Source organism: Tupaia chinensis, unplaced genomic scaffold (assembly GCF_000334495.1).
Source record: "Tupaia chinensis unplaced genomic scaffold, TupChi_1.0 Scaffold148607_1, whole genome shotgun sequence".
In the NCBI taxonomy this organism is placed as follows: domain Eukaryota; kingdom Metazoa; phylum Chordata; class Mammalia; order Scandentia; family Tupaiidae; genus Tupaia; species Tupaia belangeri.
This window is the reverse complement of record NW_006208456.1, coordinates 946,375-958,623: the sequence shown is the minus strand read 5'-3', so window position 1 is coordinate 958,623 and position 12,249 is coordinate 946,375. Positions and strand designations below refer to the sequence as shown.

At 42.3% G+C, this 12,249-nt stretch overlaps 1 protein-coding gene across 2 annotated transcripts in view; it reads left to right on the top strand.

The window, feature by feature from the left end:
• The first annotated feature begins 7,918 nt into the window (after nucleotides 1-7,918).
• Nucleotides 7,919-12,249, top strand: part of DPF3 (double PHD fingers 3) — a 190,148-nt gene continuing 185,817 nt past the window's right edge. Inside the window, exons 1-2 of one of the 2 annotated variants that reach the window (XM_006170495.2) lie at nucleotides 7,919-8,001; nucleotides 8,914-9,074. In XM_006170495.2, coding sequence (XP_006170557.1) covers nucleotides 7,967-8,001; nucleotides 8,914-9,074 — 196 coding nt within the window. In that variant the 5' untranslated portion in view covers nucleotides 7,919-7,966. The remainder of the gene's footprint in view (nucleotides 8,002-8,913; nucleotides 9,075-12,249) is intronic. The other variant, XM_027769093.1, reaches the window with a different exon arrangement.

Below are 12,249 nucleotides of genomic sequence, written 5' to 3'. Positions count from 1 at the left end.
CCCGCGGCTTCCGCCGCGCCCCGCCCCGGGGGATGATTTCTTACTTTCTCTCTCTCACTGTCTCTCTGATGAGTGCATGCACCCTATTACAAAAATCTGTCTCTCTTAAAAAACAAACAAACAATAACCCCCCCAAAAAACCAAAACCAAACATCTAAGTTTGAGGGAGATTTCTTTTTGCCAGGTTGGGTAAGAGGAAAGCTATAGTGATTGCATTCAGGAGACAGTTGCAATAACCCAGGTGCCAGGTGAGGAGGACTGAATGACAGTAATTGTAGATGGTCTCTCAATTTTTTCTAAAGTTGTGAATAGACAGCTATGCAGTCTAAATCACCCCCCTACATGCACAATAAACTCTGAAGACTGTGTGCATGCCTGCCAGCATATGCTTAACTGCCTGCCCTAGGTAAGTGGTATATAAGTTGTCAAATGCAATTCAACAAAGACTTATTGGGCACCCTCTGTGGCTGGCTCTGTGTTTGAAACCAGGGGTAAATCAGTAAAAAGGACAGGTATACAGTGCTACTGGGCTACCCCATCCCAAGGGGCACCATTCATGTTGAAGTTGATTTGAATGTCACCCTGGAGTTGTTTAGTCCTGAGCCTGAGTGACTGTGTGCAGTGGCTCTGAAGATGTGGTCTTGCCCTTATGGAGTTTGTAGTCTAGTAGGGAAGACAGATATTAAACATTGGACTGAAACTGACATAATAATACAATAGTAGTAGTATTGTTGTTTTTATTGGAAGCAGATAAGACATTGGAGGAAGGGGATTGGAATCTTTGTTTCACCTGTCCTTCTCAGTTCTTCCTATTTGACACATTCAGAAACACCATGGTCCACTCCACCTACTGTAACAAAATACTGTAGACTGCATTGCTTAAGCCACATTGATTTCTCACAGTTCTAGAGTCTGGGAAATTCAAGATCAGGTGCCAGCATGTCAAGTTCCTAGAGAGGATTTTTTTTCCTGGTTGTATAGGGCTTCTTTCTTGTTGTATCCTCATATGGCAGAGATTGAGGAAGAGGAAATACGAGAGAAAAAAAGATACAGAATTGTCATCTCTCTCTCTCTCTTTAAAAATTTTTTTTAAAAAATGTTTTTGTCATTTAGTGCATGTGCTCACCAGAGAGATAGTGAGGGGGAAAATGAGAAATCACCCACTGGGGGGATGGCCATGCCACAATTCCTTCTCTTCCATTCTCCTCTTGGGATTTCGAGCAGGCACACACACACATCCTGGCATGCTTTTCAAGTCAAAGACATGAACCATAGTCAGCCATGTCAAAGTCCAACACTTGAACCACCATGCCACCAGGCCCTCATCCCATCATGAGAGTTCTACTCTCATTACCTAATTACCTCCCCAAAGCCCCATCTTTATTTATTTTTAAAGGTTTTTTTTTTTTTCCATAGGGCTCATGTGTTTACCAGAGAGACAGAGACAGTGAGAGGGAAGGTGAAAAAATCATCTCCTGGGGAGAATGGCCATGCCACAATCCCTTCTCCATTTTCTTCCTTGGATTTTGGGCACCTCTGGTATGAGTTTCAAGCCACTGGATCCAGGACTCTAACCATGGTCAACTATGTTGGATCCAGTGTCTTAACCTCTATGCCATGCCCCATCTTTAAATACCAGCACACTGGGGCTTAGGGCTTCAACATATGAATTGTGTGTGTGTGTGTGTGTGTGTGTGTGTGTGTGTGTGTTGGGGCGGGGAAGGATGACACTAGTCTATAATAAACACTAACTTTGGCTTTCTTTCAAGGGCTGCTTTAGAAATGCTATAACTTTAAGGAAAATACAAAGTCTCCCCCACCTTGTCAAATATTGCCTCCTGCTTGCCAGTTTTTCTAAGACGCTAAATGGGAAACACAGCTTCTCATGCCACAGTAGGTGTTAAACATGTGTAAGTGCAAACAGGAGGTGGTTAGCATTGTGGTGTAGAAGAGCGTAATGTGTGTTTGTGGGTGACTGTGGAAGTGTGGGCAGCCGAGTGAGACAGCAGGAAAACCAGGTACTCTCAGAGGAGAAGGCAGCTGGGGAAAGGAGGGACCAGAAATTCTGCTCAGGCCAGGGTTTGTCTTTATCTCTGCTTATCTCTGTTTATGTACACAAATAGCAGTAATGGGCCAAGGTCCTGTTTTTATAGCAAAAGGAGACTGGAGGCCACCCAGTGGGAATGGAGAAAAGGAGACAACTCCCTGAGGAATGAGGGGGCTCAGTGCCAGATGGGTGAAGGCAAAGGAAGGTCAAGGACAACTTGCGGGGAGATGGAGAGTTCTCCCCACCCTAGTCACTCTAGAAGCATGGAGACTCAGGGAGGGAGCAGGCTGCTGGCAGAAGATGAGGAACATGCTTGTGGATGCATGTTGGAGGTATGACAGGTCACCTGTCCTTGGATCAAACTCAGACCAGAGGAATGGTAAAGGGAGGAGGGGAGGAGTCCTGGGGTCTGGGTTGGCTGTCTGGATGTGAACTCAGAGAGCAGGTGAGGTCTGAAGACTGAGAAGTGAGGGCCAGCAGTCACTCAGTGCTCCATGATGCGGACCCACATGGGAAAATGCTGGTTTCCATCTGGAAGTCTCCCCACAGGTGTCAGGAGTGCATGCATGCCTGTGATCCAGGCTGGCTCAGAATGGAGCCACATCATGGTGTGAAGACCCCATTGGAGGTGCCTTTGTCTCTTTCATGAAATAACAAAAATCTTAAGGAAAAAAAAAGAGTGGGAAGTTGGAAGAAGAGGAGAAGAGGGTCTCTAAGGGAGTGTAAGAGGCTCTGAACATTGCATCTGGAGCCTGGTTGGCAACCATTTTGGAGAAGTTTTATTTTTGCCCAGCTGAGTTCTCTTTGGCCCCCCCTGGAATCCATCCCTCCCCAGATATACTCAAGAAGCGTCTCTTGAAATCTCTCATAGAGTGTTAGGATGGCTTCCTCACTCCAGAGGGTATTACAAAGGGCCCCCCACCCCTTTCAAAGCCATAGGGAACCAGGCAGCCAGCACCGCTCCAGCCAGCAGGTTGTTGAGGGTTCTGGCTTGACTCCCGCAGAGAGCCCAGCAATTTGTTCCCCTCGCCTTTCTGATTTCTGATTGCAGCCGTGAGTAGCCTGAAGTCAGTTGTTGATGAGGACATCATTCTACCTTGCCTCGTGCCAGCTTCCTCCAGCCCAGGATATTGATCAACCCCTGATAATACAGCCCCCTCGACATGGTGCAGACAGGTGATGGCTGAGGCTGGTCCACGCTGACCCAGCCCCGGGCACGCTGGTCCCCACACCACAAAATGAGTCATTTGCTGCCAGCCTTTCCCTGTTCCCTCTGCCCCTTGTGAAGTGAATGCAAATGTCACCCTTGGGATCCTATCATTGTAGGATTTTTATTTATTTATTTATTTTGTTGAAATACCATAAAGGAAAGGACATTTGTCCTTTCTCCTTTTTAAATTGCTTTCCACGGGTTAGGGAGACCTGGCTATCGATTTTCTTCTGGAGATCACAGCAAGCCCTGTGAAGATTTTGGCTAATTAATTTTTAGAGAAGTGCTGCTTAAATTTATCAAGGAGGTTGAAGTCTCTCTTCTCCTCTCATATCTTGAAAAAGGCCTTAAACATTGGTTTCCGAATCTCTGCCCATACCCAGTCTGTTTCAAAGTGTCTTCCCTGGAGACAGTGGTAGAGGGGCTGTTGGAGTGATGGTTTTGCAGCTTCAGTCTCTGATACAGTGGTTCCTGTCTGCAGAAAGTCTTTTCTATTTACTTAAGAGAGGTATTATTCACAGAAAGATTACATTTAAAAATATACATTTCCCTCCAAGCATGCCTGTTGCTAATAACACTGCCTTATGAAAGTGGAAAGTATTTATGATGAAATTACTTTTTGTCTGGTGTGCCACTTTGTTTGACTTTCTTGTTCCATTTGGTATGGGTCACCAACGTTGGCCAACCTCACTTTACATTTTTAGCAAGTTCCCTTTCTTCTTCTTGTCTGGATTGAAGTTGTGAGAAGTGAGTGACTAACGTATTAGGAACGGTCGAATTTGAAATCCTACTGTAGATTTCTTTCATATTGGTCCAGAAATTTGTTTTGAAAACAGAAACCCTGCTCCCTAGATGAATCTTAGTGTATGATTTCTTTTCTTTCTTTTTCTTTTTCTTTTTTTAAATCTCTCCCTTCCTCCTCCTCCTTCTTCTGGCTTAGTCTTGTGTTTTCATTTTTTTTTTTTTTCCCACTAGACTTCTAGGGTTAGGGGGCCAGCAGTAAAATGCAATGCTCTTTGAGGCTTACCTGAATACCCAGGCTCATGTGCCAGTGATCTGGGACTGGCGGAGGTTGGGGTGGATCACAACATCGAATCCCTGTTGGGGTGTGGTCTCTCTGTCTTTGTCTCTTCCTTTCTCTCTCTCACTCATGGAAGAAACACATACATTAATGGAAGAAAAGAATGTCGGGTGTTGGAAGAGTTAGCATCCTTTTTGGTGGTCTGTCAAAAGGTTGTGGGAACCAGGTTGCCGTTTTTGCACTGGACAGCTTTGTCTTGTGTGTTCTCATCTGTTCTTATCAAGGTGGCATGGCCGGCATGGCTGGTCACTGCTTCCTGGAGGAGAGTCAAAACACTCAGAACACCCTGGACAGGCCATGTGTGTGTGTGTGTGTGTGTGTGTGCCATAGAGTGTGTGCATTCACCAGAGAGAGAGACAGAGAGAGAGGAAGAGTGAGAAATCACCCCTCAAAGGAGATGGCTATGCAGTTCCTTCTCTTCCATTCTCCTCTCAGGATTTCAGGCACATATGCATAAGTGCTTGGCATAGTTTTCAAACCACAGGGCCCAGGACTTGATCCACAGAGTTGGCCATGTGAGATCTAGTACCTTAACTACTATTCCACCGTCTGGCTCCCAGACTGTGTTATCTTGGCCTGGCTGACCTGTCCATCAAAGTTCTGTCCCATTGAACTATATTGCCTCAGTAGAAGGCGGCATTGAAGCTGGTGTGACACAGACAAACACTTCGTGGAAAATGGTTCTCTACTTTTTATCAATCTCATGATCCTTGTTACCAACTTTGATTACATCAGCTTATGTGCCATTCCATTTTATAGCATTTTAATGGGCTTTCCTCTCCCTTCCCCAATTCATTTCCAGCTGTGTGACTATTATAATTTGATTACAGTTTGGTTTTGAAACTGCCAGGATACCTTTTGAGCATGTTATGCCTTCCTTGTGAGTGTGAGACTATTCAGAGGTGAAAAAGGAGAAAAGTTTTTTTTCTCCCCCCAGACATTTGTCAACAAGTACAGTTGTCCCTTGGTATTCATAGGGAATTGGTTGCAAGATCCCCTTGAATACCAAGATCCTCAGCTGTGCAAGTTCCTTATATAAAATGCTGTAGTATTTGTATGGAATCTTTGCACACCCCCTGGTATACTTCACATCATCTCTAAATCACTTGTAATACCAAGTACATTGTAAATACTGTGTAAATAGTTGTTATACTATATTATTAAGGAAATAATGACAAGAAAACGTCTGTATATATTCAGGACAGACACAACCATGGTAGGCCTAACGACATGGTATATCAGCAACAGTGGAGCATCCTCCTGTCCCCTGCCTCATGAGATGAATCTGTAGATGTTGGACTTACAGATATGGAGGACTGACTAATTTCTGAACTATGCCTCAGAAGCTTTCATGGTCTCATAATTAGATGTTTACTTTAAACTCTTCTGTCAATCTGACCTATTGGCTTTTTAAACATATTATAGAAAAGCTCATTTAAAACTTCAATATCTAAAAGATGTTAGTGAGGATGTAGAATGACTGAAACCTTTATATACCCACTGGTCAGAATGTAAGAACATCATGAAAAACAATATGGCTATTTTTCAGAAAAAAAAAAAAAAAAGAAAAAAAAATTATAATATGGCTCAGCAATTCTACTAGGGATATATCCAAAATAATTGAAAGCAGGTCTCAAAGAACTATCTGTACACTCATGTTCATAACCACATTATTCACAATAGTTAAATTATGGAAGCAACCCACGTATGCATTGACAGATGAATGGATAAGCAAAATGTGATATATATACACAACGAAATATTATTTAGCCTTAAAAAGTAAGGAAATCTGGGACTAGCTGACAGTGAATTGGTTATGTCGCTGGACTCCCACATGGCCAACTAGGTAAGAGTCCTGGACCTGGTGGCTTAAACCTCATGCTGGGCATGTGTGTGCATGCCTGAAATCCCAAGAGGAGAATGAAGGAAAAGAGACTGTGGAATGGCCATATCCCCCAGGGGGTGATTTCTTGCTTTCTATTTCTTTTTGTCTCTCCTGCAAGTGCATGCACTCTGTAACAAAATCTCTTAAAAAAAGGGAATCTTGACTCTTGCTACCACATGAATAAACCTTGGGGACATATTCTAGGTGAAATAAACTGGTCACAGAAAGACAAATACTATATGATTCCACTATATATACTCAAATATTATATGAGCTGTTTAGACAGTCAAAATCACAGAGACAGAAAGTGGAATGGTGATTGTCAGGGCTTGGCCAGAGTGGGGAGTTACTATTTAATGGATGTAGAGTTTCAGTTTTGCAAGATGAAAAGAGTTTGGAAATGATGGTAGTGATGGTTGCACAACTGAATGAACTTAATACCACTGAAAATGTTTAAGATGATAAAATTTCAAAAATGCTATATGCGGGATCAGCAGGTCTCGTAGTAGCTAGGGCTCTGGACTCCCACATGACTAACTATGGTTCAAGTCCTGGACCTGGAGGCTTGCTTTCTCACTTTCTCTCTCTCTTTCTACCTCTCTGGTGAGTGTGCATGGCCTATAGCAAATTGAAAAAATTAAATAAATAAAATTAAATAATTAAAAGAAGTTATATGTATTTTGCCACGATTAAAAAAGTTTTTGTGCTTTACATTTTATCAATTATATCATTATTTTATTTTAATCTTTGAAAAGGACACCATCTTAAAATCAGTTGTATACCACATGTTCAAGGATACCAAAGATTCAGGAACATAAAATTGACTTAATGAAATCACCACTCCAGCAAACTAGAAAGGTCTTTCTATTTGTGTTTGAAGCTCCAAGTATTGAATTATTTTGAGTTCACAATTCAAGTATTATTGCTTTTAATTCTTCCTTTATTTTCCAGCAGTTATTTTTCTTCTTCTCTTTTTAAGAATCTATTTATTTCTTAGAGAAAGAAACAAGACCATTAGCTAGATTCCATGTCACAATCCCTCTCAGCCTTCCCAGCCAGCCTGCTCTGCTTGTGTACTTGAAAATCAAACCCATATTCTCCCACATGGATCTGGTCTAGCTTGAGCAGCAAGCTGGTCCTAGTTTTCCTTAAATATGTGGTTTAAAAACATTAGTGCTGGGGCCAGCAGGTGGCGTAGTGGTTAAGGAGCTGGATTCTCATATGGCCAACCATGATTTGAGTCCTGGATCGGATGGCTTGAAACTCATACTAGGCAAGTGTGCGATTCTCCCCAAAATCCCAAGAGGAGAATGGAGGAGAAGGGACTGTGGCATGGCCAACCTCTGAGGGGTGATTTCTCGCTTTCTGTCTCTCTGTTTCTCTCTGTTTCTCCAGTGAGTGCATTGCCCCTTATCGCAAAAATCTCTAAAAAATAAAAAAATTAGTGCTTACCCTTCTTCACCTCCTTTCCGCTACAATAGCTCTACTTTCAGGAATGTTTCCCCAGTCCTTTTTGTCTTTGTTTATATGGAGTATTCATCTTCTGTTATAATAGGAATTTGGTCGTCTTTGTTGGTGGTTTGAGTTCTTATATTATAGAATGCCTTTGCTGGTGACCTCTGAGAGAACAAAGAGAGGCTAACGGGGATTGTTGTTAACAGGCAGGTTCTAGAAGCTTCATGTCTTCCTGGAGCTCATGCAGAAGGCTGTTCCAGAGCTACCTCCATTCTGGAGTGGGACTTAATGCTTCCTAGAACACGGACATATCTCTCTTACAGGTGGTTTGTTCTTGGGACCCTAGGTTCTTTGTTTAAGAAGTTTCTAAGGATCTGGTGGACTTGGGATTGGAAATAGAACCTGGTTGGGACCTGACACTTGAGTTTCCTTCTGCCTCTTTAGAAAGGCTCTTAGAACCCATTGCCTCAGTCTTCATGTCACTGGGGACAGCCTGCCAGGGTCTTTACCCCTGGTGTGAGAGTTCTTGGCTTCATGTAGGGAAGAATTCAAGCATGAGCCTTTGTAGGAGAGTGAACAGATTTATTCAGGAAAGTATGTCAAATGACTACTCCATAAGTGGAGCAACCCCATAAGAGGAAATGGGTGAACAGTTTCATTCCTTCCTTTGAGAGGAAGGGGAGAACTCTCATTCAATAGGAAAGAGGAAGGCTACTCCATAGGCAGGGCAGCCTCGAGCTTGGGAGGATGTCTGGCTTATATGTCTTGGCTTCATGCCAGGCCAAGTAAGGGACTGGTTATTCATGACTTTCCCAGGATAGGGGCTGTGATTTTCCTGGAACCATTGTCCTTCTCATTTTCTGGCCTTATCAGGGCAGTTCCAGTTGTTGTCATGGTTATTCCAAACTGTCATGGCTCAAGGAGGAGTGTCATCTAACATGCTAATACAGTGCACTGAGGGTTTAATGAATCTGAAGGTTAGGCAGTGCTTGTTCCTGGTGCCATCTGGGTTCCAAGTGGTTCAGATCTAGTCTCTCAGGACTTCTTGCCTGTCAGGTTTTATTGTAGGTGTTTGGAATGTCCCTTACCCAGTATGGAATGTCCCTCACTTCAGTCCCTTCCTGTCTCTTTCATGACTGCAAAATCTACCCAGGGAGGTGGGTAGCAACATCAGTTTCCCTGTGGGTGTGTTCAGTTTTCCCTGGGCCTCACCCCTTCACTCTGTCTCCTGGCAGGCTCGGGGACCAGTTCTACAAGGAAGCCATTGAGCACTGCAGGAGTTATAACTCCCGGCTGTGTGCAGAGCGCAGCGTGCGTCTCCCCTTTCTGGACTCTCAGACCGGGGTGGCTCAGAACAACTGCTACATCTGGATGGAGAAGAGGCACCGAGGCCCAGGTGAGCCCGCCACTCCTGGGATGTGCCCATGTGAAGGCTACCAATCTGGAGGGGGGGAGGACCAGAACTGGTCTCAGAATCTGAGACAAGGGACAAGTGACATGTGGTTCTCTGAGAGCCTTTTAAGAAATTAACCACTTTTACAGTTCTTGGCAGGTGTTCCAAGGAAGGCAGCAAGGATGGTCTGAGGCTTTGAAGCCACATGACTGGGGCAGGTAGAAGGGGAAAGAACTTAAGATTTTTTTTTTTGAGAGATTTTTGCTATAGGGTGTGTGCAATCTCCAGAGAGACAGAGAGAGACTGAAAAACAGAAAGCAAGAAATCACACCCCCCAACCCTCCAGGGAAGATGGCCATTCTGTAATCCCTCTCCTCCATTCTCCTCTTGGGATTTTGGGCACACACACATGCCCTGCGTGAGTTTTAAGCCACTGGGTCTGGGACTTGAACGATGGGAGTCCAGCAACATAACCATTATACCAACTGCTGTTTCCAAGAACTTAAGATATTTATCCCAAAGAAAGCAAGACTTAGGTATGACAATACTTTTCATTGTTTACTTTTGGGTGTTGGTTACAACTGCTGTCAGATCTAGGTTTGAGGTTTAGCTTTGTCACCAAACCTCTGTACTTCGGGTTTCTCACCTGTAAAACACAGGTAGTGATAGTACTTACTGCACAGGGTTTTTTCAGGATTAATTGAAATTATTCATATAAAGTTCCTAACTTGGGTTCAGCACATGTATGTGCTAAAAAATGTGCTATTAGTTAATCTTGGACTATATGTTTCAAAATGCTGGTAATTATTGTTGATATTACTATCATAATGTTATTACTACGACACTAGTCTTCTAGGTTTCAGAGAACAGTATAAGGACCAGCGGGTGCAAATTAGGGAGGCAACTACCATCATGCAGTTTTCTGGCACTCTCTCTCTCTCACTATATATATATATATATATATATATAGTGCATATATACATATTATATATACACACACACATATATATAGTATACATGTATGTACATATACATATATATACACACACACTATATATATATATTGTTTTTTAAAAGAGATTTTTGCTATAGGGTACGTGCACTCGCCAGAGAGCCAGAGAGATAGAAAGCAAAAAATTACCCCCTAGAGGGATGGACATGCTGCAATCCCTTCTTCTCTATTCCTCTGTTAGGATTTTGGGCACACACACACACACATGTGCCTGGTGTGAGTTTTAAGTAGCCAGATCTAGGACTTGAACTGTAGTAGATTATGTGAGTGTCCAGCAACGTAACCATTATGCCATCTGCTGGTCCCCTGGCTCTATATATTGAAGAAATCTTTTTATTTAAAAAAAAAAATTCAACCCCATACAAAAATGGAGAAAATAATAAAATGAATTTTCATGTATCCCAGCCTCTGGTGATCAATTCATGACTAATTTTGTTTCATTAATACTTGTCCCTCACTTTCTTTCTGACCTCCTGCTATTTTGAACCAAATTCAAGATAGCATATTATTTCATCTGTAAACATTTTGTTACTTATCTCTAAATGGTAAGAACTAAAGAAATATACAAACCCACAATTGCTATCAGAGCTCAAAGAATTAATAATATTCTTTAATATCATCGAGTATTTGGTCAGCATTCATTTTCCTCCTATGGTTTAAATCAGAATCCAAATAAGATCTCTACATTGCAACTGGTTTTTTTTTTTTTTTTTTTTTTTTTAGAGGGCATGTGTGCTCTCCAGAGAACAAAAGAGGAAGAGAGAGAAAGCACCCTCTAATGGGACATGGTCTTGCCACAATAACTTCTTCATTTCTCTGTCCTGTTGAGATTTTGGGTACACAACCACATGTGCCCAGTGGTTTTTTTCTTTTTTTTTTTTTTGAGAGGTTTTTTCGCTATAGGGCACGTGCGCTCGCCAGACAGACAGAGAGAGACATAGAGACAGAAAGCGAGAAATCACCCCCCAGGGGGGATGGTCATGCTGCAATCCCTTCTCCTCCATTCTCCTCTCAGGTTCTTGGGCACGCACACACACGCGCCCGGCGTGAGTTTTAAACCACTGGGTCCGGGACGCGAACCACAGTCGACTATGTGGGAGTCCAGCGACATAGCCATTACGTTAACTGCTGGTTCCCTGCCCAGTGGTTTTTTAAGCCACAGGAGCAGAGATTTGAACTGCACGTTAGGCCATGTGGGGTCTAGCTTCCTTAACCACCAGGCCACTGGGCTGATCGAACATATTTTAAGTCTCTTAAAATCTGTAGCTTTGGAAACAGCAGATGGCGTAATGGTTACATCACTGGACTCCCATGTAGTCAACTACAGTTTGAGTCCTGGACTCTGAGGCTTAAAACTCAAGTCGGGGACATGTGTATGCATGCCCAAAATCCTGAGAGGAGAATGGAGAAGGGATTGTGGTGTGACCATCGCCCCTGGGGGGTGATTTCTCACTTTCTGTCTCTCTGTTTCTCCAGCATATGCATGTGCCCTATAGCAAAAACCTCTCTTTAAAAATGTGACATTTGCTTTGAAGCTATCATTACCTTTTCATTTATTAGCTCTACAACTTCTATCAAGAAAAATATACCCTTGTTAAAGTTTTGGCTATTATGTAATATGGTTCACATGAAAGGCAGAATAAATTTTTTTCCCTTTATTTGCCAGTTTTTAAAATAATGAGTTGGTTCCCTCATATTCTCCTTTTTTGATCAATAAAGTTATTTTTAAAAATATTATCAGAATCTCACGTATTAAACATATTAAATGTCTTTTACTCCCTTGCAATTGATATTCTTTTTTTTTTTTTTTTTTTTTGCTATAGGGATTCTTTTCTTGGGATTTTGGGTACACATGCACATGAGCCCAGTGTTTTTTTCAAGTTATTGGGTCCAGGCCTCAAACTGTGAAGCTGGTCATATGGGATCTAGGACCTTAACCACCACATCACCTGCTGACCCTCTTTTTCTTTTTTAAAGGGAAAATACATTATGAAATTATATTGCTATTTCCCATTCAATTAAGTTTTAAACAGTTTTTACTTAACTATTACATTTTACATCTCCTTTCTCTCATACTAGAAAAAACCCTGGATATTAGTGATAGTGACACAGTTACTTATTTGTTTTATCCCACACACCATCACAGTATCAGAATAATAGTAGGAC